Genomic DNA, 27,089 nt, shown 5'->3' with positions numbered 1-27,089 from the left:
ATTCTGTCTTGAAATATACTACTGTTGCTCTGAATTTTCCATAAAATTATCCTGGGATCCTAGAAAAGAGTTGGGGATGAAAGGGTAAAGCGTGTATTGCATATAGCAAATGAGGTAGAAATGGGAATGGGGTCGAGTAGTGCTTTTTGGTTCCTGGAACAGGTTTATTGTCCTCCAGTTTGAAGTAGTAGTAGTGGTCACTGATGGTAATGATTGTGGTTATTATTCTGAACAGAATATAAAGAGTGTGTTAGGTACCAAATTAACACAACTAACTTTAGAGAATAAGATTTTAAACTAGTTTTATAGTCAACTGTATGTGTATGTGTGTTGAGGAGAGGACGTTCTGAAGAGGAGTTTGGATGACTGACACTATGGAGTGTTCCACGTGTGGTCCTTCATTCTGTGGCAGTGCCTTCCTTCAGGATATTTTGGAGTGCATCACACTGCAGAAGGGGTTTGTGGTGTGTCTTTGGGTGGGACTTGGGTGTGTCTTTGAAACTTAATGTCTTAAATGATCTTCTAGAGGAAAAATAGAAACAGCTTTTAGCAGTAGGATACTACAAGGAGCTGACCTAGAAAAAGGTTGTCATCTTATCCTAGAAAAAGTAGCAGCTGACTTACATGGATTTCGTGTCATCAATAGGATTAAGCGGTAGAGAGCCAAAATAATTAAACAGTGTTTTAATAAAAAATAAATTAGAAAGAAGCTATCTATAAGCGTCTCACTTTCAGCTTTGTCATGAAGCAAAACTAGATATTAAAATGAATAATCATAATTTTATGCTGATATATATATGCGTGTATGATTTTTTCCATTACATTTGCACTCTAGTATGCACTGAAGAAAACATCAGTCACTTAGACATGTTTTTATCGACCTGATATTGTAGATACTAGATTTTTTTTCAGAACAGGCTTCCAAAATATGAAGTAAATTCAATTTTGCTGTCTGTGGAGAATGGGTTTCATTTCAATGAAATCTTTGCCTTTTTTCTTTTTGGACGTACTTGCAGTAATTGGGGGGGAAGCCTCAATTCATTGTACTTAATTGTGAGCACTAAATTAAGACACGGTATATGTATTTGTACAGTGCAAACTTGCTCTATAATTAGGGGGAAAACATCTTCCAGGAGGATGGTGCAGGCTTGCAGGGACTGTAGGAGATAGCTCCTGTCTTGGCACCACGTTTCAGAGCCTAAAAGTGGGTGGAATGAATTCAGTCTTTGAATAATTAATAGTAAATTTCTTTATCACCAGGAATAAATTATCTGTTTATTTATAAATGAGCAGAGTTTCTAAAAGAGAAGCATTTTGTATGAACAATGTTTATTGATGTTTAAGTGAATAGATGCATTCAGACTTTGCATATATTGACATATGCATAAATTGGCAGCAAAATTAGATATTGGTTAGGAAGAGCTGTTGGTAAGGCAGTACGATTGAAATGATTCTGGTATTAGGTTCTGGTTTAGGAGTCTGGCACCTTCTCTCTTTCTTCTGTTATGTGACCATTTATGAACTTAATCATATGCAATCTGGAAAATCTGGGAAAGCCCTTAAAAACTACAGTTTTGAGAGAATAAGAAATGTAATTTGTCCATAAACAGAGTTTACTTGAAAGACTAGAGGGAGGAAATTTGAAGTGTTAGCATCTTTGAAAGGAATTATAGCTGTGTAAGGAAACAACAATTCTCCAACTCCAGTATTTATTCTGTGCTAAAAAAAAATAAAAAAATAAAGGCAATATAACACTTATAATCTTAATTTCATTCTGGAATGCATAGATTAATAAAACCTGATTTAAAAACAATTTATACTCTCCTACACAATACTGATTCAAGATTACAAAGTAACTTTTTGATTAAGGTATTTCTCTATAAGCCAAAGCTTAGACTGAAATTTTTGGTAAGATTTGGTGCCCTTCCATAGTTCATGCAGAGCAGCTTTAATTTTCACTTTGAATTTTCTTGCATTTTTTTCCTTAAAAAGATCTGTAAATTACATGCTTGTTGAAAAATAAAAGATAAAAATACTGCAATACATCTGAAAGATAAAGATCAAGAGTTGTCTTGTATTTAGCTTAGTTTAATGTCATCATCTTCACATCAACTGTGGATACAATGTATCCAGAAAAGTAGATCAGAAAAGTGGGACCATTTATATAGAAGTTACTTGTAACATTTTTGGATGGAGAGGAACAATAGGAGACATGTTTCTTGTCTCCTTTTATAATTTCCAGTTTTTCTTGCAAACAATGACACTGGTTCTGATTGCTTTTCTATTTAATTTTTATAAGGACATTGTATGTGCTTCCATGTATCTTAACCTTTTAAAATTTCTCTCCTCCATCCATATAAATCAGTTACTTTTTCTTCTTCTTGTTGATGAACTATTCTTTTTTTGAACCAACTACAAGGAATAAGACATTATTTTGTTATTTGGTGGCTGAACGCAGTGGTTATCTTTTGAACTTGATGCTTCTCTTTGGTGTAAAAAACCCAACCCAAGAACCTCAAAAGCAAACAAACCAGTAACAAGTAATTGTTTTCATTATTATCATTTCTTCTAGCATTTCTGCTTTAAAATCTAAAGGAAATAAATTAATATGCTTATTCCTACTCTTATACTTCGTATGTTCTGTTCCCCTTTTACTTTTTTTTTTCCACATTACAGACTTCATGAAGACAGTCTGTTTAGATGTGTTACGAGAGATCATTTCAGTCATACTTTAATTCATCTCTAGCATCATCTGGGAAGTTCTTTGCTGGAATCCCCCCCACTACCTCAAACCCTATTTTTTCCGTAATTGTGGCATTTCCTCTTGTATTCAAATCTTTCTCTAGGGTATAAGAGTTCAGCATCTGGAGAATGGATGTTACCCTGGTGGTGTTTTTTTTGTTTGTTTGTTTTTTTTTTAACGTTGTTAGGTTCAAATATACTAGGTAATTTTTAAAAAGATATTCTGTTGGTCTTAATTGAAAAAGTATCACTACAGCTACTAAAAGCTAAAAGAACTATGACAGTCAATCTGATGTGGTTCTTCGTATTTTTGGAAACCTGTCTTAACCAGTTTCTTTGGAGATAAATCATGTGTACAATAAAGAATGACAGATAACTCTTAGTTTAAACCATCCAAAGAAAACTTTTTTTTTCCCTTGGTGTGAAGTTAGGACAGTGAAATGGTATGCCTCTCTATATATTTATGTACTTAAAAGAGATTGTTAGAACAAAAGGATATACTATTGGACTAATGTAGATAAATGAATAAAATATTGAAGTTGATGTTTAATTCTTCTCTAAGAAAACAATTTTATAAGGTAGGTCAAGGGCATTCTTGCTAGGGAATGCTTTTGCAGGAGGGAGAACAGGAGGACTGCTGATGGACTCAGGAGAGCAGCATTGTTCTGAACTGTGTCTTAAATCATGAGGTGCTTTGAAAATCTGGGTGTCTTAGTTTACATCTGTTACATTTCTTTAGCTGCAACTTACTAAAAACCTAAATTGTAAGGTTAGTGCCTCTATCGCATGGTTTTGTGCCCAAGTTGCCTTTTCAGTTGTACCAAAGTGTCTGTTTAGTGTTTTCAGTAGGACTGCATTGGCCTTGGCTATAAATTTTGTTTGGGAAAGGAAAGAACTTCACCATTTATTTTAGTATGTAAAAAAAGGAGTAGCGAGAGAAACCCCGTCAGTTCTTGCCTGAAGTGATAGTGGCCTTTCACTAATCATCCCTTTAAAAGAAAAATGTACCTGTTTCAGGACCATGACATTTCTAAAAAGATAGTATTTCTTCACAAACATAAGCAACTCTTTACAAACCGTGAGAGCCAACGCTGGCAGGAGCAGCGGTTGCTGCGTGCAGAGGGGACTGCGAGGCTTGCGAGGCCCCCGCCGGGTGTCTGAGGGGGTTTCTGGGCCGCCGACACCTCTCGGCTGTGTGTGGAGAGGGATCCAGCGACTGGACATGAGCTTCACCAGCGAACTGACAGCACCTTGGAGCCGTTAGCGCCATGGTCTCTTATGACCCATAGGAACAGGATGTCACGTCGGTCTCCTTCCTGTTAAGTACCAGCCAGCAACAGCTAGGAAGCCTCGGCAGAGGACAAAAACCCAGGAGCAAAATCCAGAGGGAGAAGCCGCACCAGCAGCGCACAGTGAAAGCTGCAAAAGGACACAGCAAGTGCTAGTAGTGTGTGACTGTTGAGAGGCGCTGAGGCAGCTGTCTGCCAGCGTGGTATACAGTCAGGGGAGGTTTGCTGCTTGCCAGGAGCCCAGATGTGGGATGTCAGAGGGAGATGACTGCCCCAGCTGGTTAAAAGCACAGACTGCTGTGCCCTACTTCTTTTCCATGTGGGCACCGATGACATGGTAAAGCAGAACCTGGGCAAGGTCGAGCAGGACTTCAGAGCCTTGGGGGTGCAAGTAAAGGGACAGTTGCCCAAGTGATTTTCTTCTCTGTCTTGCCAGGCAGAGGTGGGGGTACAGGCAGAAGTCGATGCATCGTGCAGATCAATACATGGCTTCCTGGCTGGTGTTGTCAGTAGGGCTTTGGTTTCTATGATCACGGGAGGTCCTTCAACAAATACAGCCTGTTGGGGAGAGACAGGATCCACCTACCTAGAAGAGGCAGGAGAATCTTGGCTAGCAGATTGGCTGACTTCACGAATCGGGCTTTAAACTAACAAACTTGGGGTGTTGTGTCCAAAGCTGTGACACCTGCATGTTCATAGGCAACAGGGTAGGTATGTGAACCTACCAGAGTAGTAAGGAATGCTCCCCAACCCTCTCCAAAGACAAGATTCCTAAGTTCAGCCACCTTGAGTGCATGTCTACCAATGCAAGTAGTCTGAGCAACAAAAAGGAGGAACTGGAGCTCCATGCCCATTCTGAGAGTTGTGATGTCATAGGAACCACAGAAATATGGTGGGAATACTCACATAACTGGAAGATGACAGTGGATGGCTACAAGCTCTTTCAGAAAGATAGGAAGGGAAGAAGAGGTCATATAGTTGCACTTCACGTGAAAGAGAAATTTGAATGTATGGAGCTGAGCTATGGAGACCATGACAGTTCTATTGAATGCCTTTGGATCAAGATTAGAGGGATCATGACTAGGGGACATCTTATAGCAGATAGCTGTTACCAGCCTCCCAATCAGGATGATAAAGGTGATGAAACCTTACTTCAGCTGCTTAAGGGGGTCTCGGGCTAACAGAACCTGCTCCTCATGGGTGACTTCGATTAGATGGACATTTGTTGGGAAAGCAACACAGTGGTGCACAAGTTCTCTGTCAGTTTCCTGGACTGCATTGAGGACTGCTTCCTGCTATAGATGCTGGACCTGCGACTAGGAATGGTGCAGTGCTAGATTTACTGCTCACAAACTGAGAAGACTTGTTTGACAGCGTAACTACCAATGGTAGCCTTGGATACAGCGACAACAACATTGGGGAGTTTAAGGTCCTGGTGAGCACACGGAAGACCAGTAGCAGGACAAAGTCCCTGGATTTTAGAAGAGCCAACTTCAATATGCTTAGAGCCCAGATGGGAGGGATTTGATGGGAAGTATCCATGGACAGCAAAAGAGCTTGTGAGTGCTGGGAGTTATTCAAGAACAGCCTCCTGGAAGCACAAGAACAGTCCATTCCCTACCAAGGGAAAGGAAGAAGGCAGAACAAGAGACCATCCTAGCTTAATAATGAGCTTTTGGGTGTACTTAAAAGCAAAAAAAACGCATACCAGCTATGGAAAGGCAACCAGATACCCCCTGAGGGTTACAAGAACCTTGCTTTGGAGGTTTTCAAGATGTGACTGGACAGGCTTCTAGATAATCTCATCTAGGCTCCCTTTCCTATGAAAGGTTGGACTGGATGATCTTTCAAGGTCCCTTCCAACCTGTCTGATTCTATGATTCTGTTTTATTTCATTTGTGACAAGGCTATTGAAGTGCTCTGAAATGCAGTCTTTTAACTTTGTAACTCTATCTGCATAAATGCTGTGTAGCCAACATATGTGATGCATTGGGGTTTTTTTCAGTATCTCCTCAAAATGTTGGTTCTTTTGCATATTATGGTGGTTAGAATTCATACTGGATGTTTGCTCAGAGAAACAGAATAAATTAATGTTGATCTGCTATTAAGGAGAAAAGAAAATTGACTTTAGGTGTTTATTACCTCAAGTAAATGTTTCTTGGAAGTAACTGCAAATTTTACCTTTTATTTTGCAGACACTATAAGAAGCGTTGTCAAGGCCGGATGCGGAAACATGTTGGTGACCTGTGTTTACAAGCTGGGATGTTACAAGATTCCTTGGTGCATTATCACATGGCGGTGGAACTTCTGCGGTCTGTGAATGACTTTCTGTGGCTTGGAGGTAGGATTAATTGATGATAGTGAATCAAATAATTAGTTTCTAAACCCAAGTAAATCAAACTATCTTCAATAACTCTTCTGTATTATGAAAATGATTTTGGTGACCAAAATCTGAATATCAGGTGTGACTGAAAATTAAGTCGTAATAAAAATTAGTTACTAAGACATGAGAAAGAAATGTGTTTAAGACAACCTGCAACATAAAGTGTATTATTATAGTAGAGCATGTACTTAGAAAAAAAACTTGTGGCTTTTTAATACTTCTCTGGAAGATATTTATTTTTTCAGTGGATTGTACGGCTGCTTTAAAAAATCTTGCTTGCAGATATCTACTGTGGACTGTTAGCAGAAGGTTTTTGTCTTTACATCTGCCAAAGCCACAAGTGTTTAACTTCCACGAGCATAACTTACTTCCTTTCACATGAGTTCCTAGGCTTCACATTTTCCCTGACTTTTCCTTCCTCCTTTCCTTTTCTTTTTTGCCGTTCTGCTTTTTTCTATTTACTGGACATACAAGTCATCTTTGAGCACAATTTCTGCTTCTCGGTTTCATACCCTTTTAGGAAAATTGCTGTCTCCAGTTCTTGGCTTTTAGCTTTCTCATTCTACTTGGAAATCCATTTAGCTTCCTAATAGCTCTGTACATTACATATTATGAAAACCATAATACCTTCTGACTTTCTACTTCTTTCCTTCTACTCTTTCAGAAGGTTAAATGGCTTAGGATTCTTCAAGCTGGAAAGGAGAACTTTTCTACTTCTGCAGGGCATCTACATAATTTAAGGCCTATCTGTTGGACTACCAAATTATACGTCTAGACTCAGAGTGATTTGGATTGGAAGTGACCTCTGGAGGTACCCACATCTGATCTCCTGCTCATACCACATCCAGTTAAATCAGGTTTCTCAGGGACCTGTCCAGTTGAGTTTTAGGTATATTTAAGGATGGAAGTTCTACAAACTCTGAGCAATCTGTTCTAATGTTTTGCTGCCTGTAGTTTGAAAAAAACTCCCAACAACAAAACATAAATTGTTCCTACATTACACCAGAATTTCCTGTGCCAGCTTTCCTGTGGCCCTCATCCAATCACTGCACCTCTGAGAAGCATCCGACTCCATCTCTTCTGTGTCTTCCCACTGGGTATTTACAGACGGCAATAAGATCTCTTAGCCTCTTGTTCTTAAGGCTTAACAAATGCAGTTCTCTCTGCTCCTGACGTGTCATGGCCTCCAGCCCCCTGACCGTTTTGATGGCCATCCACTGGACTCACTTCAGGATGTCAATGTCTTTCTGGAACTGGGGAGGCCAAAGCTGGACACAGTGCTCCAGATGGGGTCTCTCAGATGCAGAATAGAGGGGAGTAATTGCTTCACTGTGGCTGTTACAGCCCAGTATGCAGTTGGCCACCATTGTTGCAAGGGCCTACTACCAACTGCTGTTAACTTGTTGCCCACTATGACCGCCAGGTCCTTTTCTGCAAAGCTGCCTCCCAGCTGGTCAGCTCCCAGGCTGCACTGCTGCATAGGCTAATCCCATCTGAGATACATGAGCCTTTCTTGAACAATCCTGTTGGCCCATACCTCCAGCCTGTCAAGTTCTCTCTGCATTGAAGGCCTGCCCTACTGTTTCCCCTAATTTGGTATCACCCAATAATTTTCTGGGAGTGCTCTATGCAATCATCCAGGCTGTTAATGAAGACATTAGAGTATTGTTCCCAGTATTCATCCCTCAGGGACACCACCAGTAACTGGCAACCATTTGGACTTCATCCTGCCGATCATAATCCTTTGAGCCTGTCCATCCAGCTCATTTTCCACCTACTTTATAGGCCAGCTGTCCAAATCTTATCAATTTGGCTATAAGCATGATGTGGGAGATGATGTCCAAAGGTTGTATGAAAGTCAAAATATCCAATATCCACTGCTGTTCCATTGTCCACTGAGCTAATCATCTCATCCTAGGAGGCAGTGAGGTTGCCAAGGACTGATTTATCCTCAGTAGATCAATGTTTGCTGTTCCCAGTCACCTTCTTGTCCTTCACGTGCTTGGAAATGGCTTCCAGAAGGATTTCTTTATAGCCTTGCCAGGGAGTTGAGGTTGATCTGCCTGTAGACCCCTGGTACTTCCTTCTTGTGATGTTTTGCTTTGCCCAGTCATTAGAAACCTCCCCCAGCTGACGTGACCCATTGGAGGTGGTAAGACAGTGGCCTCACATTGGCCAGCTCTCTTGGCATCCATGGTTGCATCTTACCTGGTTTTGTGGATTTGGGTCCAATTGGATTAAGTGCTTTGTATGTCTGTCTTTCTCTACCGTGGCTACTGCATACTCCTACAGACTGCTAGTAGGCTTGGGGACCTGGGAGGTCTGAGGGTAAACCTTACCAGTGAAAACAGAGATACAAAGGACATTGAGTATCTCAGGCTTTTCCATGACCTTTGTGACTAGGTCTCCAATCTGAGGCATACTTAATGTTGTCTAAATACACTTTACTACGTGATACTTCATTTCTGGCAAGTATCTCTACTAATTTGTTGGCTTTTTTCTTTACAGCTGCTCTTGAGGGGTTATGCTCAGCATCAGTCATCTATCATTATCCAGGTGGTACTGGAGGTAAAGTTGGATCTCGCAGGGCACAAGGAGGTTCTCTTTCTGCTGAGGCAGGCAACAGGCACAGACCAGGTAAGGATGCAGTTTCATTTTTTACTCTGTTTGCCACCACTGAACATCTGAAAATTTCCTCCCTACTTCCTGTGTAAAGTTACACCGATGACAGGATAAACTGGAGGAGGGGGTGGGAGGGGAGACCTGTATTTCTTTAAGATTTTTACATTAATAACTCTTCTGCTGTTTTGGTGTTAATGGCAATGTGCCTGCTTTGCATAGAGTTGCAAAGCTTTTGGTCTCTTCATCTGATTGTTAATAGTGTCTGTGTTAGTTTGAATTTTGCTGGAGGAGATACAGATGTATCTCATGAAGTACATATGATGTGGCAGAGGTGCACATATTAAGAATAAGTTAGGTACTTTTATTCAGAGGTGTTTTGCTATTAAAAGTCAACATATAATAAGTAAATTTGCTTAACTAAATACCAATAAACCAACATAATTTTTAAGATTTAGTATACTTTTTCTGAACTCTCAGATTGTGTAACTAATATAAGGATTGTATTGACAGTGATATGATAGACATTCTTTGACAAATGGTCTGCTTAAAATATTTTAGAAACTATTAGGAGAGTAACAGAGAGAAAAAAATAGAAAATATTATTAAGTCTGCAGTTCACCTGCATCTGGAATATTGTATGACATTTCAGTTTTCCCTCTCAAAAGGGTGTTCAAGTTCCTTATGTCCCATTTTTCTACTGGAAGGAGGTTGCAGATTGGCAACAAAGATGACCTTGGTATGGTCTCTTTACAAAGAATAACTGAATAGCCTAGGACTCATGAGTTTTGCAAAAGAGATGGCTGAGGAGGAATATGAGAGAGCGCTCTAATATGGTGGACATTGTGGAAGAGGATGGATAGGGATCAGAGGTTCACTGTTTCTTCTGATAGAAGAACTGGAAGATATCAAATAGAACTAGCAGATGGAAAAGCAAATTAAAGGAATTATTCTTTATCCAATGTATAGGTATGGCCTGGAACTCCTTGTCATTAGTAGTTACCAGATCTGGTAGAGTGATAGAGGCAAGGCTGCTGCAACTCCATGCCCCCAGGTCCAGCCAGCCATGAGGCTGAGTGTGCATTTCCAATAGATGTAGATGCCCATGCACACACACTGAGTGTATACACAGCCACGCAGACCAACACAGACAGAAAACACAGCACTCGTATAAACACAGACAGCACTAGCAGCCTGATCCTGCTCCCCTCTCTGTCTGATCAGGATGAAAGCCTGTTAGTAGTGTGGATCCATCCAGTAGCTGGCCATTGGATTGCACCAGTTACTGGCATCTGGACCTAGAAGCCTCCGAGACCCATAGCCCCATTCCAGTTGTTGGTACTTAGACCTACACACACACACATGCACTCCTCTTATCCCTCTGTTTTATCATGCTTGTTCAGTAAACTGCCTTGATCCTTCGTTTTCCGTGTCTTTGGTTTGTCCCCTACACATCCCATGAGAAATCTTGTGCAATCCCAAGATGTTCTTTTCCTGTATCCTATAAGCAGCCCCATATCCCTGTAAGCGGTAACCCCACAGTCTGTAAGGTGATCCAGAGAGCTGCTCATGTTAACTGATCTTTATGGGTTTCACCCCTGCACAGCTCTGTTGGCTCTGATTAGGTTATTGGGCTTCAGCTGATTGTCACTGTTCCTCTGTGCTCCTTTGTGTTTGTGGAGATGAGCCTTTAATCGCATAACCTAATACTTGCCACACAGTGTTAAGGCTCCTAAAAGTTTCTATGGCTTGCAAGAGAGGCTGGCTAGGGTGGTGAAAGAAAAATGTGTTGATTATTATAAGCTAGATGGGCCTTTCGTCTAACCCAGTACAGCTGTTTCTATGTATATACTCAGGTTCTTATGCAGAACTGAAGCAAACAGGAGCTGGGTTTAAGTGGTGGTGGTAAGTGCTCTTGTGTGCAATGTGATCAAAATGAATTCCTTCATCTAAAAACTCCAACCACCCATCTTTATTCATCTATAAGTCACAATCTAGTAAGCACTTGCTTTGTATTATCTTTATTACAAACCGTGTATGTTGACACCAGATAATTGTGATAGTAAAATTACCTTATTTCAGGAGAGAATACTGATTTTTCATATAATATCTAGCCATTAAAATCTGTGCATTTGGTCCCATGACCTATAAGTAAGTTTTATGTTGGCTGTTACAGTATAATTTCACACAGTTATTGACCTTTGTCTACTTTTCAATGAATATTTAACAGTAGATGTTGCAATCTTTTTGTTTGTAATGAGTACTCCTTGTTACTAAAGAAGGTGACAAATAAATCACAGCTATCAGAATAATTGAATATAGATTTTGGGTATATTATTGCTGCTTCTCTGTGTTTGTTGTCATTCAAAGTCCTGTTTGCAAACTTGTTAGTGTGGTTGTATTTTAAAAATGTTTTAGTTTCATGTGACAGGATTTTTCAAAGGACTTTTGTGTGAAGAAAAACTGATTACAGGTTTTTTTGTCATCCCTTGCAGATGAAAAAGTTACTTCATGGTCCATTAGATACCGTTCCCTAACTCCAGTTATGATCTCTTAATGTTTTGAGATCTGAACTGCTGAACTCTGTCTAGCCAAACAGCTATTATTGTGATGTCTTTTTCCTACAAGGTTTTCTGAAAGTTTCTTTTCAGTACCTTTTTTTGACTCTGCAGTGCCTTTCATATAAATCTTTTCAAACTGCACGTTTGTCTTTAATCTACTTTGTTATAATTAATTTTGTGAGGACAGTATTTAATCTGGGGAACAAATTCCAGCATATCTTTCTGTAGGATAAGGCCAGAAACAAAAGGGGTTTCCAAATTCTGCGCAAATCAAGAAATGCCATACTTGGAACTGACATTCAATTCGTGCCTACTTTCGAGACATATAGATGTGAGTTACCTTTATTGCTTCCTGATGTGCCTGGAATTGCACCTCTTCTTGTGCCTGTACTTCAGCCTTAACATGACAAGGTTTCTTGGTACTGCCTTTGTGCCCAGACGTGGTCAAGAGAAATGTCTTTCTCTTGACTCTCCTGTGACTTCCACCATTTGGCATTTTCAGGCTATAGCACAGGACCTGGCTGCTCAAAAAATGTTGTGGTGTCTGCTTTATATAGAAACATCTTTGGAAAGTAAAGTATTAATATCGTCACTCTTTGTATAATACAGAGCACAAGCTTAAGAGGGCAGTGTTCAAGGGGGGTTTTTTTGGTGTGGTTTTTTTTTCCCTACTAAGCAGCATTGCAATATATTTCATACCTATCTGTATCCACCAGAATATTGTCTGGGTTTTTTTGTCGGTGTACCCTTCAGCTTCTTTTGAAACCCTTTTGACAGGACTAGTTCATTCAGAAGAGAATTAGTCGATAACATAGTGTTTAAAGTACTTGTCTGATGGAAGGAGACATGGAATCTTGCCCGCTCTAAAGCCGAGTTTCTTCCTTGGTCATTGCCATGAGCCCTTGGACTGCAGAATCTTGCCAATTATGAAAAGGGAACTTTGATGTGTTAAAAAAAGTCTGACTTGCATTCCTAAAACCTTTTGTTTGTAGGGGGAGAGCTTTAGGCTGTATCCCCTCGAACAGCTGGATTCGTCTCTGCAGCCTTCAGCGTAAAGGAAGATTTTGAGTTGCTTAGTGCCTGTTGGCCAGGAACCTGGCCATGATCTGCTGGCTATGTGATTTGTACGTTGAATAAGCTGAGTTTATATTGCTTTATGGTTAGCTTAGTAGTTGTTTTGGGTTTCTCTATTGTGTTTTATTTGTTTGAAGTGCGAAGCTTTTAATTTTGTCACCTGACCTTCTTCCCCAAGAAGAATTAGGACACCTGAATGAAGTGTTGGAGTATCTTTTTGATCCTAGCTCTAAATCTCTACTTTACTAGTCTGGAGTCTGAGCAAATCAACTGAAGGGAGGTCCTGTCTCGCTCATAAAGCAATTGTTTTTGACTGCTTAACCCTTGATCTTAAAAATTTTATTGCCACGTTTAATCAAAATTTAGGGCAACAAGGTGTTATATATCTGATAATCCAACTTTGCAATACTTTTGGCAACTATTTTATGTGAGTAGTCTGGTTTGTTGGGTTGTCGTGACTCAATTATTCAGAAAATTTGATGGAGTGAAATTAATGACAATTGAAAGGGATAAAATTACTTGAAAAGGTTATCCTAGAGTATTGTGTAGACTAAATGAGGTCCCACAAGGAGATTTAAGTATTGTAGGACCTGATCTTAAAATATAGTAAGTGGATTGTGACAGAAACTTGCCAACTAAAACAAGAATAAAGAAAAAGGAGAAAAAGGATATGGCTTTAAATTATACACTGAAAATTCTTCAATTCTTCTCAATGTGTCTTGGAATTCATTGCAAGTTTACGGGATTTTTACATTTATTTTTTTAACAAAATGAAATCTAACATATGGTGACTACTTGAATTATAATTGGTAGTCCTTCAAAATAGCAATGATGATCCTAATAAATCTTATAATTTTGTTCAAGCCTGATGTTAGTTATAAAACATTATAAGAGCTTATTTTGTTGGCTATATTTAAGGCTGAAAAAAAAATCATTTTTGTTCCTCCTTTTAGGGGCACAAGAAGTTCTCATTGATCCAGGTACACTATTTTCATGCATGTTTCCAAAGTCTTTTCTTTTATTACTTGCATATGTTCTGCATTTGTACAGATAGTTACTGCCACTTGCCAAAACTAGTACTGATTCCTGATGCTTCAGGTTTTGGCTATAAATCTTCAGGAAGCAAAGAGACTGAAGGGTAACTGGCACAAAATAAATGATTTAGTTCTATGATTGTTTCCCTGTAAATTCTAATCAAGATTGTTTCTTCTAATGAGTAGTGAAGATTTTTATTTTTTTGTTTTAAACTGACAAACCTGAGTGGTCACATGTAGTCTTGTAGTGTTAAGTGACTCTTTCAGTCATCACTTAAAAAGATTTTGCACTTAACTTCCATAAAATCCCTAAGGTGTTAATCTACAGATGTGCTTGGTATGATTCTTTAAGGTTGATAAACATATAAAAAAGCTCTTTTAGGATTTGAGCATGTAAAATAACATATTTCTGAGTATGTAGAGTAGAAAGTATCTTTCACAGTAGTTTCTAACTGTCTATTGAGTTAGGTCCAGCTCTGAAACATGAAGATTTCTTTGCCATCTTAGTAGAGAAACCTGTTGGAGAAATAAATTACAGTATAACCCTACAGATTAACTAACAAGGAAAAAGGTATAGAGCCTTGCCAAACCTTTGAAATTTTCATGTTCTTTGTAATACCCCAGATTTCCTTGGCTTCTGTTTCAGATTCTTATCCCTTATTATGTAAAGACTCTTTCTGTCTCTTGCCTTCTTTCTTATCTAAGAAAAGCAATTTCTTACTGTTTAGTCTGAGCCTCAGGTAATTTTTTTTTTAATGCAGAAGGCTCAGATTTGGTGGCCTTTGTTACAATGTAACACGTGGTTTTCTGTGATTAGACATAGGGAAGAGAAGTATTTATTTTAAATAATTGGAGAAGGTAACTGTTCCAATAATTAGTTTATAAAAAAATGCATTTTTTTTCCTTAGGTGTGCTTCACAAGTACAATTTTTAAGTAGAATAATTCAAAGATTAAAATTGCATATTCAGACGTGGCCATAATCTAATTTTGGCAACCTAATATTTTATTCATAGTCTAAATATTCAGATAAGTGTAAAAGATTATGAATATATTTGTTTTTCAGTAAATGCCAGATTATTTCCTGTTTGCTGGTTTATGATGGAATCAATTTATCACTTGTACTCTTTAAAATAGCGTAGTAAAACAGAGCTATTGTTTGTTAGGTAGGGCATGATTTGCTTCTAGGTAGGGCAAGTATTCTTTGTGGATGCTTTGGTCAAACCTACAGTATATCCTAGTTTTCTTCTTAGATATTTAGCATTTGCTAAAAGTCCTTCTGCTCATTTCTTACCCTGTTCTGTCATAGGTGCGCTGACTTCAAATGGTATAAATGCAGATACCAGTGCTGAGATAGGACGTGCCAAGAACTGTCTTAGCCCTGAAGACATCATAGATAAATATAAAGAAGCCATTTCTTACTATGGCAAGGTAATCCTACTTATTTTTAAGAAACTTCACTGAAATTCTTGTGAATAATGAACTACTGTGGTTTTGGTTTCAGAGGATCTTCTAAAGCATGTGCAATAAAATTTGTAAAACGTACGATAATGGAAGAAATAGGAATAATTTATACTACTGAACTAAGTGCTCAGTTTAGAGTCTGGAAATTTAGTATTTAGAGCATGTGGAGGGGTACAGGATCCTGGAGGAAATGTGAAGGACAAACATTCTTAAGAGAGGGTTTAGAAAAATCAAACAGTTTTCAGCTCTACTGGAGCTTTTTTTTTTTTTTTGTGCAAAAGCTCAGAGCATAAGATAATAAGGTAGCTTGATGTTTGTATTCATAATATGAAGAGAAAAAAAATTATTTCATATTGTGGCATTAGTGGCTCAGTATCCACATCAAAATTAAAGGTAAGTGTAATTGTATTGCAGTGTAGTTATTTATGCTTTAATCACTTTTTAATTTCAGATATCTCTCTTGTTTGCTATTGAAAGTATCTTTAGACTAAGCTATGTAAATATGATGTGGGATTTCCATGTCTGTGTTGAAGGGAGACTCTCTAAATGAAACAAGATAAATTGAGTGCATGAGCTAATTTATGATCAGGAACAATGAAAGGTGGGAGTTTTGGGGATAGTTTCGGATAAAGTTGAATCCATCAATATAACAATAAATCTCAAGTATGCATTCAGCTTTTTATGTTCTGTAAGGGTACGTTGCTCATCTAGAAAGAGTATGATTTCTTTAGAAGTATAAGATTACTGGACTTTGTTGGACTTAGGGGCAGGATATTTATATTTTGATAATAATATACATTATGTTGTCAGGAAGTAATAACTATGCTTCAGTGCAGCTTCACTTGCAAATAACAAAAAGCTTTGTCTTAGGACTGATCTATAACTGTTCAAGATAAGCATAGTTAGCTTTTGTCTGTACCTACAGATAGAGTAACTCATAGCTCTAATGCTGAGGAAGCAGCACTTCCTGCATATTTTTTATGTTATCACTGTGCTTAGGAAACTTTTGTAGCATCTTCAAAAATGCATTTAATCTCCAATGATTTGTTTTTGTTGATATAAATGCCCAAGAGAGGAATATGTAACTGGTTTGCTGGAGTAACTTGCGTTTCGTTCTGAGCTTTATTTCTCCCATTAGATCTCAAACATGATAAATACCTGAACAGAGTTTAACTTCAGCAGGAGATAGGCCAACTCAAATATCCAATAACAGTGTTTGAGGAAATAACTACATCAGATTGTTTGTTTAGAAAATTGCCTGTGTTTGTTGTCTGAGCTCAAACAGATCAATACACATCTACATTGTCTCCTGCCTTTCTTAAGCAAGCTAAATAACTGAAACAGTCATTTACAGAAAATGTTTTGTAAATGGATACTAGAAAACTCAGAATGGTTTGTAATTCGTCATCAGTGATAGTTCTAACTAAAGAGAAAATCGATGTAGTAAAACTAAAGTTCTGTTGCTACAGCTTCCTGTGCTATATAGCATATTTTGTAATAAGTAGAAAAGGCAAAATTAATTCTTCATTTATCATGATAGAACAGTTTAAGTGTTGATGAATTACTGTAAAACAGACCTTCTTGCTTACGTACCTGTTACACTGTGAAGATAGAATTTATTTCTTTGCTGCAGACACACTACCCACACCCATCATATATATAAGGTTATCCAAAATTATACTAATATTCCCACCTTTTCTCCTCGTCTGAACTCTCAGACTGAAGCTGTGCTGTGTCTCAAAATGAGAAAACTGAGTGAAGAGGCTGAAAACCATTGTTTTGCATAATAACATTTTAGATAACACCTTAATTTTCACTTGGGCTTATGTTGATAATTTCAGTATAGTCACTAGCATTAAGGAATTGCTGGGTTTGGAAGATGTGACAGCTGATTTATGTGTTGAGCAAAAATACTTATAAAATCTAACAGGTGCAATACTTCAATATTACTTTAATTTTCTCCCTCTTCAAGTACAAGAATGCTGGTGTGATTGAACTGGAAGCCTGTGTGAAGGCAGTGAGAGTCCTGGCAATACAGAAAAGGAGCATGGAAGCCTCTGAGTTTCTTCAGAATGCAGTTTACATCAACCTTCGCCAGGTCAGTGCGGAAAGTCCAGTTATTTCTCTCTTCTCATTTGAGAGATTATACTGAAGTGTGAAAGGACTTAGATTCAGGAGACTCCAGTTTATTTTCTGTATCATTACTTTCTTTCTCACTAGGACTTCTGAGGATTTTCACATCCATGAGTCTCGTTTAAAAGGTATTTAGGGCTCATCTAAAAACACGAGGGCTTAGTCTGAGATTTAAGACTACATTGGTTATTCTCCCTTGTGAAGGAAAAAAATCCCATTGTTGTTCTGTTATGACGATGTACAAGGGAAAAATAGCTGCTTGGGACAGATCTGCAATGGATTCCCCCCCCCCCCCCCCCCTTGATTGTGTCTTGTTCAGTGAAACTGTGAGCAAATCAGGAATGACCTGTTGCAAAGTGATCTTAAGAGTCTGACTAGTGTTGTTAATCAATTGAATTTTTGTTTTGTAGTGAAAAGTTTTGGTTAGGCCAAATCAGAAAGGAATTCAGAGGAGAAAATCAGTATTTGGAACTGTGAGAAAAATGCTCAGTACCAGCACAGAACAAGACTAACACTTTAAAAGTGTCTCAGGCTTGGTGTCACTGGTTACAGAGAGACTGCTGTGGTTGAAAGAATTCACAAAAAGCTGTTAGGTTTCTTACCATTTTTCCTTTTTGCTCGTTACATCTTGGTAAGATTAGCAGTTTAAGTCCACACCATTGAGTTTATTAAGCCCAGATGGGGACAGCAAATTTATGAGGGAGGTAGAATACTTTCATTTGCAGAGAATCCTTTTTGTGGAGTAAATTTTCTAACCCAACATAAATGAGAAATTAATTAATTGATAAGCTATCCTAACAATCATAAATTTTGTTGCAGAGTACCTTAACTGCCATAATCCTTGCAATGCTAAGGTCCTTGTCTTTAATTTTGTAGTCTGTCTTATGCTGGCAGCTCTGTAGTCTCTCATGTAAGCTGCTGTGGCAGTATTTTTCCCTTGTTGTTCTTGCACTGTTATTCTTGTGGCCTGCAAACTCCAATAGTGTTGTTATGTTGTTTTTTCTAATGGAAGCAATTACTGTCATTGTGAGAATCACCTGTTCTCCTCCCTGACACCACCAATGTTGAAACTTTCACTTTACATTAGAGGAAAAAATAAGACTTAGTGAATGGCAAAGTATGAAGTCATTTAAATAGTTGATAAGTATTACCGAATAATACCCAAGTACAAAGCTTGGCAGCTAGTCAGCATGCAGCACGTGCCCTGATCAAAGCATCCCCCAGCCAGCTCTAATAATGTCCCAAATAGAAACAACTAAGGGTTTGAGTGGGTCCTGATGAAATGCATCTAGTGAAAAAGCATGGTGAGAAGGCATCATCATTTTTGTCGCCTGCTGCGTTGGAGAGAACGAGAGAAGGGTGTTCTGGAGGCCCCACTGCTTTTCTTCTGGTCTCTTTCTCTCTGCTTTGTTTTTCCCCTAAAGAACCTTTGAACTTGATGTATGCCATCAGCTATTGACCCCACAAATAAATCTTTGTGTACGTAAAGCATGCCTCAGTATGCATTGTCATGCTATATAAAATATAAAGCCAGATCTCCCACTGTCTGGAAAACCCTGAGATAAAAATCAGATATATTACATATTTTTGTTGTAGCTCAGTCAGAATTTAGGGAGTTAATGCAGATTTCATCTAGCAACCCTCAGCAAAGTGTTTGACACTGTTTCCCACAGCCTTCTGCTGAACGAACTGGCAAGAAACAGACTGGAAGGGTGGCTGGCAAGATGGGTAGGAAATTGGCTAACAGGCCGCACTCAGAGGGTGGTGATCCAAGGTTTTTACTCTGGCTGGCAGCCTGTCGCAAGTGGGGTTCCTCAGGGATTGATACTGGGCCTCACACTGTTCAACATCTTCAAAAACGATCTGAATGATGGGATTGATGATGATGCCAAACTGGGTGGTGAGGTGGACATATCAGAAGGGAAGAACCATTTTACAGAAAGACCTGGACAGGCTGGAAGAGTGGGCTAGCAAGAACTGTATGAGGTTTAACAAGGACGAGTGCAAAGGCCTGCACCTGGGACAACATAACCAAAGAGCCCAGTACAAGCTAGGATCTTTACATGGCTGGGGAGCAACTTTGTTGAAAGGGACCTGGGCGTCCTGGTAGACAACCAGCTGAACAGGAGTCAGCAATGCACTGCTGCAGCAGTGAAGCAAATTGGATCCTGGGCTGCATCTGCAGGGGCATTGCTAGCTGAGATAAGAGATGTGACCATCCCACTGTACTCAGCCCTTGTCAGGCAGCACCTGGAGTATTGTGTCCAGTCCTGGTCCCCACAGTTCAAGAAAGACACAGACAGACTGGAGAGGATCCAAAGGAGTTCAGCAAAGATGATCAAAGTGCTGGAGAACCTGCCTGACGAGGAAGGAAAGGCTGAAGGAGTTAGGTCTCTTCTCCGTGGAGAAGAGAAGGCTCACGGGGGATCTCGCCACAGTATTCCAGTATTTAAAGGGCAGCTACAAAGAGGACGGAGGCTCTTTCCACACAAGGAGCCACATGAAGAAGACAAAGGGCAATGGGTACAAGTTGCACTGGGAGAGGCTTCATCGCAATATAAGAAAAAAATTTTTTACAATGAGAGCAATCATACACTGGAATAACCTCCCTAGGGACATGGTGGAGTCTGCATTGCTGGAGGTTTTCAAGATGATACTGGACAGGGTGCTACGTAATCTCACCTAGACTCCCTTTCTCACAAAAGGGTCCCTTCCAGCCTTGGCTGTTCTACGATGAGTCTGTATCACTGAGTGTAAGTCTACCATTTGCACAACATGAGAGATCCAACTAGATGATGATGGTACTCAGTAGATGTGTTCTAGAAAAAAGAGAAATGTTAAATGGGATATTAAGGAGCATGATCATTTTTCTTCTCAAGTGATATTGGTGTTAATTGATTTTTAAAATAAAAAAAAATCATATTAATAGTTTGGGTTGGGTCTTTTCCACTGAATTTTCTGCTGTACCTTGTATACCTAATGATCACTTGTTCATTTCTTGATGTCAGCTATATCTGCTATTATCATTATGGCACTGTAGAAGTTCAGTATGTAGTTGCTTTAAAAAAACCACAACATACCAACACCTTGACCATATTGATTATTTGGGCATTGAGGCCCACTGCTGAGCTGTGAACAATTCTTCACCTTTATTGATTTCAATCAAGGATGACATTCATCTAGCTTGTAACTGCACATCTACTATTTTGTCATTTGCTTGGGTGGAAGTGTTTCTAGAAGCATTATTATGAGAAATAGCAGTAAGATAATCTTTCCAGTGTTGGGGAATGTATTTTCCATAAAGAGGGGTATGGCTGGGAATTACATTTATAGCTTTTCAAGATTTACTGTATATAGCATGGAAGCAGATGATAGTTATAATTCAGACTAAATCAAAGGAGGAGTCATCCTGTGAGGGGTTAAGAAAACAAACTCTAGGACAGTGTTTTTGTCTTGCCGGTAGAGAGAACATCAGCACAACCAATATTTGACAGCAGAAAAAACACCTAACAGGATAAAGTGTATGCCTCTGATAAACAGGAAAACTAGTTTCTTTCCATATATTTGGTCTCCTACCCAGGGTAGTAATGTTACGTAATTGGTGTTTTCTGATTATAGGAGAGCTGCAGGGTAATAAGACTTATCTTTGCATCCAGTTATAAGGGATAAATTGTAACATCTAATTATAAAGAAAGTGAGATTATCAAATCTTAATATAGTAAGGAATAATTAAAAAACAAATAAAAAGCTACCCTCTTGAAACAAGCCTGTGAAAAAACTGGCTCAGTTGCTTGGATAGTGAACTATAGCCTTTACAGGTGCAATTGCTAACTTGGTTTGTTATAACAGTTAGATGAAAATTAACCAAATGGAAAAGATGCTGTGCTTCAGGGGCTGGCTCTTTTGCAGCCGCTTTAAGCTTTTATAAATTTGTAAAGTCAGGAAAGATGTTTGTGAATGCTACAGTAACAGCCTGCAGAATGCCTGCTGCAGTCTTCCCAGCATTAATTACTTGGACTATCTGTGGTTTGTTTTTTCTTCTTCTCCTCTCTCTCCCCCCCCCTTTTTTTTAAATCCCTGGGTGGTAGCACGTAACTATTTGTGCTGAGGGAAAATGCAATTTTGCTGTCTTTGTGGAGATGAAAAAACAGTTTCCTGCAACTGCAGAAAATATTTGAGTAACTTTGTGGACAATCATTAAGCAACAAGTTAGGTAGCAGTGTTAAAAACTTACTTGGATAGGATAAAAATAAAACTTTCTGAGAATCTGTTGCCTCTTTGATAGTTGTTCCAGTTATTAGTGAGCATTGCTGTCTACGAAAATAGCATAACCTTGTCTTTTCTCATCTTAAAAACTTAAGTTTCCATAGGTGTGTGAACATCGACAGTATTATGTATTTGAGGAATAGCTTTTGATAGTGTTTTTTTAAGTTTTTCTAACTTTAGTACGCAATTATGCAGTCATGCCCTTTTCAACTCTGCTGCCATATGTTTTTATTTTGGTAACATTTTAAAAATGACATAAATGGAAAAAAAGAAAAAAAAAGGTGGAGCAGCTTCTTTTCTGTTAGAGTAGGTAGTCTTAATCTGACACCTCATGTTCTTGCTGAATGATAGCTTTTGGGGATTCTGATAAACTGGTTTAAAATTGTTCTGTATTTTCTTTTTGTCCCTCTATCTGTGTCTCTTTATATCCTGAAGTACTAAGATTTGAACTATCAGATAAAGTCATGGTGCCTTCTGAAAACTCTAGGCTTCTTTGAGGTCTCTTATATCTCTACGTCCAAAATTAGAAATGACTATTGAAAACAGACTATTTTTTTGTTATCATATTAGTATTTAAGTGACTAAAAGATGTTTTGAAGCTTAACTTTTACAGAAATAATTAGCTCTTGTAAATTAACTGGTGTGGCTAGCATCTTTTGACTTCCCAAGGCTTTAAGTATCTGAAGTTAAATGCAGAGAATCCACTGATTGATACTTTCAGTTTTGAAGAATGATTTGCAGAAATGCTGTTTCTGTCCTTCAGTGTTATTTTTGTATGAAGTTTGTCACTTTGAACGCCTTTGCAAAACGTGTTAACAGCTTTAATTTAAAATATATTGCTTTTGGTTGTGCATGCCAGATATTGTGCACTAGGTGTCAGCATTGGTCCACTTTCAGAACTCAATAGTGCTTGTTTACTGGGATGTAGCCTTGGAACTAGTTGGTAGTTTCCAGAGTTTCTGCGGCAGCTTCTTCTTGGCTGTCTGATTTCAAAGCAAGATTGTCATTCAAAGCAGAGGGGAAAGAATGGTTACTTGAGACTTGTGCCAATATATTGATAAACTAAAGCACATGTTGGTAGTCACTCATCAAGTTTGTTTCAACTTTAAGCCTAACGGCTTAATTTTTCACTAAATCCTTTCTCACTAGTTGGCAGTCTGCATATGTATAGTATCATAGAATGAAAATTTTGTGGTTTACAAGATCAGAGACATATAAAAGTTGAGACAGTAGTTTCTTTGCTTTCATAGTCTGAGATTTCAAGACTAATAATTGGATTTAATCTTAAAGGGATGAAAATGCTTAAGTTGGTAAATCAATACCTTTTGGAAGTAGTATGTTTTTGCATTCTTATTATGCACATAAAAACATCTTGTTAAATAATTTGCATAAAATGTGGAGCTGTTTAGCTGTTGACTGTTTTGACTGTTTACTACTTAGTACTGCTGACAAATAAAGTTGCTAAAGAACTCTATCTTTTCTGCTTTTGTTAGCTGTTGAACTTGAAGCAAGCTTAAGTTTTCTTGGCAGTGGAAGCTGTCATGACTGGCTACTTGCAAAATCACTGGCCTTCTGTAGCGTTGGAGATAGGTCTACTACATTTGTTTTCCTCTTGTGTGGGTTTTGTTGGTTTTTTTTTTTTTTTTAAACTCGGATGTATGCTTTAAAATTTTGATTAAAAACTATCCTTTTCTCTTTTCCCTTTAAATTTCAGCTTTCAGAAGAAGAAAAAATCCAGCGTTACAGCATTCTTTCTGAGCTGTATGAACGTATTGGTTTTCACCGAAAGTCTGCTTTTTTCAAGCGTATAGCGGCAATGCAGTGTGCTGCACCTAGCATCCCAGAACCTGGGTGGAGGGCCTGCTACAAATTGCTTTTGGAAACTCTCCCTGGCTATAGCTTATCATTGGATCCTAAAGATTTCAGCAAAGGTAAGTGTCTCTGGGAAATTATGGATTAGCATAGTAGGTCACTCAACTGGCTTTCTATAATTTCCTTGAGAGATTTCAAATGAAACCAAAATAATTTGCCTATCTGGAACTAATTGTGACAAATAGAGCAGTTCTGTAACACTGTACCTTCACTGTTTCTTAGTGTTGCTTTCAATAATTTCAAATTTCTATGAGCCACTGCTGATTGTGGTGTTGTATTCCTCTGCAGCAAATAATTATGTTCTATTTACGAAAGCTTAATTTCTACTCTTTTTCAAAAATGTCTTTGTTTTTGATTATACGCTTCTTAGTACAAAAAAGGTCATATTTTATTTCGAGTATTTTTTCAATTAAAGTGCTTTCAATTTGTGTATCAGAAAATGTATTTATTTTGGTATTTGTTGCTATTTGATCTTACAATGAAAGAATGAAAGATTCTTTTACATGTTTTTGTATATAGACACATATACATCCATATAATGTAATTATATCTGTATCTGCACTGTCAAATATGTCAGTCACACTTTTCATAAATTAGATTAGAATGATGTTATCTGTAAGACTAGCATTTGGTTAAGACATTTCAACGGTTTTTAGATGCTATATATCGTTTGAATTACTATTTTATTGCATTTATTAAAAACCAAAGGAAAAATAGTCCATAAGAACACATGCCAGTTCTTGTAGCTGTTAAATACTGTGTTCTCGTTCTGCAAGTTATGTGCTGCTTGCTGCCCTTCTTTAGGTAAGCTATTTTTCAACAATTTTATCAATGTTATCTAAAGCTGTATATAAAGTAATAATTTTAAAAGTTGTCTTGATTTTAGTATACTATGCTGCATTCTTCCTCTAAAGGAAGAGACAGCTAATATTCTTTTTGACTAAACCTTTCCATGTTGCTCAAAAACTTGCATTCTTTTGTATACTAGCATTTTTGGGGACCATTCACTAAATGTTGTAGCTGCAGGAGAGAAGCAGCAAGCAATGGGCCGAGCATGTATTGTTGGAAAGGAGGTGGAGTTCACCAGTATGAAAAATCTGAACTTGTTCAGATATGAATGAACAGCAGCTGGAATATTCTTCTCTGTTTTGTGAGAGTACGTTGACTATTGTTAGCATTCCAGTTTGATGTTGTCTTGTAAGTTCAATTGTAAGTGTAGTTGTTTCCGTATATGCTAGGTCACTTAGCCGTTGAAATAATGGAGCTATCTCATCAGTTCAGTCAAGGGAGAATATGGAAAAACTCATCTTTCTAGCCACTAGGTGATATTTTCCAGCCTCTCTTAGCTCCGTTGACTAAACAGGCATGTAGGTGACCCACTGTACATGTGGATGGTTACTTTTGTTTGGGTTTTTTTTTTTAAACTGGTGTGGTTTTAGCAGTCACTGAAAGAAATGGTGTGTGGGAGGAGGTAGAAAATGCCAAGTGGACTAGACAGAAAGGTACAAAGAGTCTAGGAAGAGGGAATGTGCTGGAAAAAATATGCTGTGGCCTATGATGGAAAAGGAGAGGACTGGGATGGGACTGTGTTGGGAGAAGAGGTTGCAGAAGTTCTGCAAGAAGTGATGATTAAAAAAACCCCAAAAGTGACGTGATTGGTGTTTATCTTTCGTTTTTACCTTACCTTTATGTTGCACTGAAGTGATTTGTCAGATTTTGCTCCTAAAATAGCTGTTTCAGAGACATATGGGAAGATCACTGTAAACTGTAAGAGCTACTTGATAAGAACGACCTTTCACACATGAAAAATAATGAGACTCTTGTGTGCAAAATATAAACTCTCAAGGTTTGGTTGCAGTAAATATTTCAAGAAAAGTTTGCTGAATGCTGAAGGGTAGTATTAGAAGGAAGACTGTTTAGAAGCTTATGAAGTACTGCACAGTTTGAAATATCTGTTATTTAAAAAATATTGCTCTTTCTTACTACTAAAAGCAGGTTAAGTTTCATGAAACGTACTGCATATTATGCTTTTGAAAGAAAAGTTACATTGTGATGATCTATTTATTGTTACCATAGATATGTTGCAAATACAAAATAATTTACAGTCTGAAACTTAGTTTTTAAAGACTGAAAATGTGCTTCATGTCCTGTAGTTTTATTGCTTTTTACTGACTTTTAATGGCCAGGAAAGCATTCAGAGAAAATATCTTTTGCTTGATCTTTAAAGAGAGCTAAGAAGTACTTGATTTGGATAAAAATGAAGTTTCCGTATGAAATCTCATGTGCATTTCTTGTTCAGAGAATTTAAAAAAAAATAAAACTTTAAAGGTTTTCTGTATCATTTTGGTTTTACTTCATGGGAAGTGTAAACTTCTTTTTCTGAATTCTGATGATAAATTTATTAGTTGATAGACAAGCTTATAAAACAAAAATTGCTTTCACATTTAAATATTCATGCAAACTCAAAGATCCTAATTTTTCTTTTGTTTTGAGTACAAGATTGGATTTTGTTATTATTAGTTCCATTGGGTGATTTTTATAAGTGTCATTAAATTACTGCTTAGTGTATATAAAGAAAACCAAAACCAATTGGTTTGTGATGACTTCCAGCTTTAAAAAGTATTGAATGACTGCTTACTTTATAGGAACTCATAGAGGATGGGCTGCAGTACAGATGCGTTTGCTTCATGAACTTGTATATGCTTCCAGAAGAATGGGCAATCCTGCTCTGTGTGTCAGGCATCTGTCTTTCCTTCTCCAGACCATGCTGGATTTTCTTTCTGATCAAGGTATGATTTTTAAAAGAAAGAGATATTTGCACTTTCTTACAGTCAAATAATGTAACTGTTTTGAAATATCCTTAATTTGAGAAGTACTGGAGAGCACAGAAGTTAGGGAATTCTGTGAATGCATGAGGTAGCTTGTTGATGGCAATCAATCACTTATAGAGTGTTTAAATATTAGTGTTCTGATGTTCTTGATGTGTAGTATCTAATATAAAACTTCCTCTAGTGTTTTCCACCTGAAAATTGACTGCCTCAAGCCTAATGCTGTATTTCCTCTGTAAATATTAAGAATATGATTAGAGGGCTTAATTTGCATCTGGATTAAACAAAGAAGCATTATTTAAAAATACTAGCAGCTTTTGTAAGTGCTATTAATGAAGATATTGAGAGGAGCTGAGGTTGAAAAGTAAATTCAGAAAAGAAGACTCTATGGTAGTTCAGACTGAATCTACCATGAGTTTTCTGATGAAATATGTTTTCTGATGAAACACTTGTAGTGGGGATACAGAATTCATCTAAGGGAGTAGGCACGATTCTTGTCTCTGTATTTGAGACAAGGAACTCGTAGAAACTGAACGTGACGGAATTGAATCAAACAGTGTTTAACTATGACAGTAGGCTTAAGTTTCTGTAAGTTTCTGTGGTTTCTTTAAAAAAAAAAAAAAAAAAAAATTCCACAATAAATTTAAGTGGGATTTATTAAACTTGTCGGTGGATGACAAGGGAATGAAGGTATCTGTGGATGATTTTCAGAAATGCTAATGATGTGTGTGAGGACCCTTTTGCGGGGGAGGGCCACACAGCATTTACAAAATCACCTGGAAAAGGAAAAAGTGACAACTGTTATGTTTGTGTTATGTTTGTATTA

General features: G+C 37.9%; 1 protein-coding gene across 5 annotated transcripts in view; it reads left to right on the top strand.

Annotated features, from left to right (window-relative positions):
- Positions 1-27,089, top strand: part of TRAPPC9 (trafficking protein particle complex subunit 9) — a 522,423-nt gene that overhangs the window by 6,929 nt on the left and 488,405 nt on the right. For 4 of the 5 annotated variants that reach the window (XM_049819680.1, XM_049819672.1, XM_049819663.1 and 1 more), the window contains exons 3-9: positions 6,227-6,372; positions 8,923-9,051; positions 13,622-13,648; positions 15,010-15,131; positions 17,137-17,262; positions 23,278-23,494; positions 26,081-26,224. In XM_049819680.1, coding sequence (XP_049675637.1) covers positions 6,227-6,372; positions 8,923-9,051; positions 13,622-13,648; positions 15,010-15,131; positions 17,137-17,262; positions 23,278-23,494; positions 26,081-26,224 — 911 coding nt within the window. The remainder of the gene's footprint in view (positions 1-6,226; positions 6,373-8,922; positions 9,052-13,621; positions 13,649-15,009; positions 15,132-17,136; positions 17,263-23,277; positions 23,495-26,080; positions 26,225-27,089) is intronic. The other variant, XM_049819700.1, reaches the window with a different exon arrangement.

The sequence above is a fragment of the Accipiter gentilis genome, chromosome 2, assembly GCF_929443795.1.
Source record: "Accipiter gentilis chromosome 2, bAccGen1.1, whole genome shotgun sequence".
NCBI lineage: Eukaryota > Metazoa > Chordata > Aves > Accipitriformes > Accipitridae > Astur > Astur gentilis.
The sequence above is the reverse complement of the archived record's forward strand: the minus strand, read 5'-3'. Positions and strand labels throughout refer to the sequence as shown.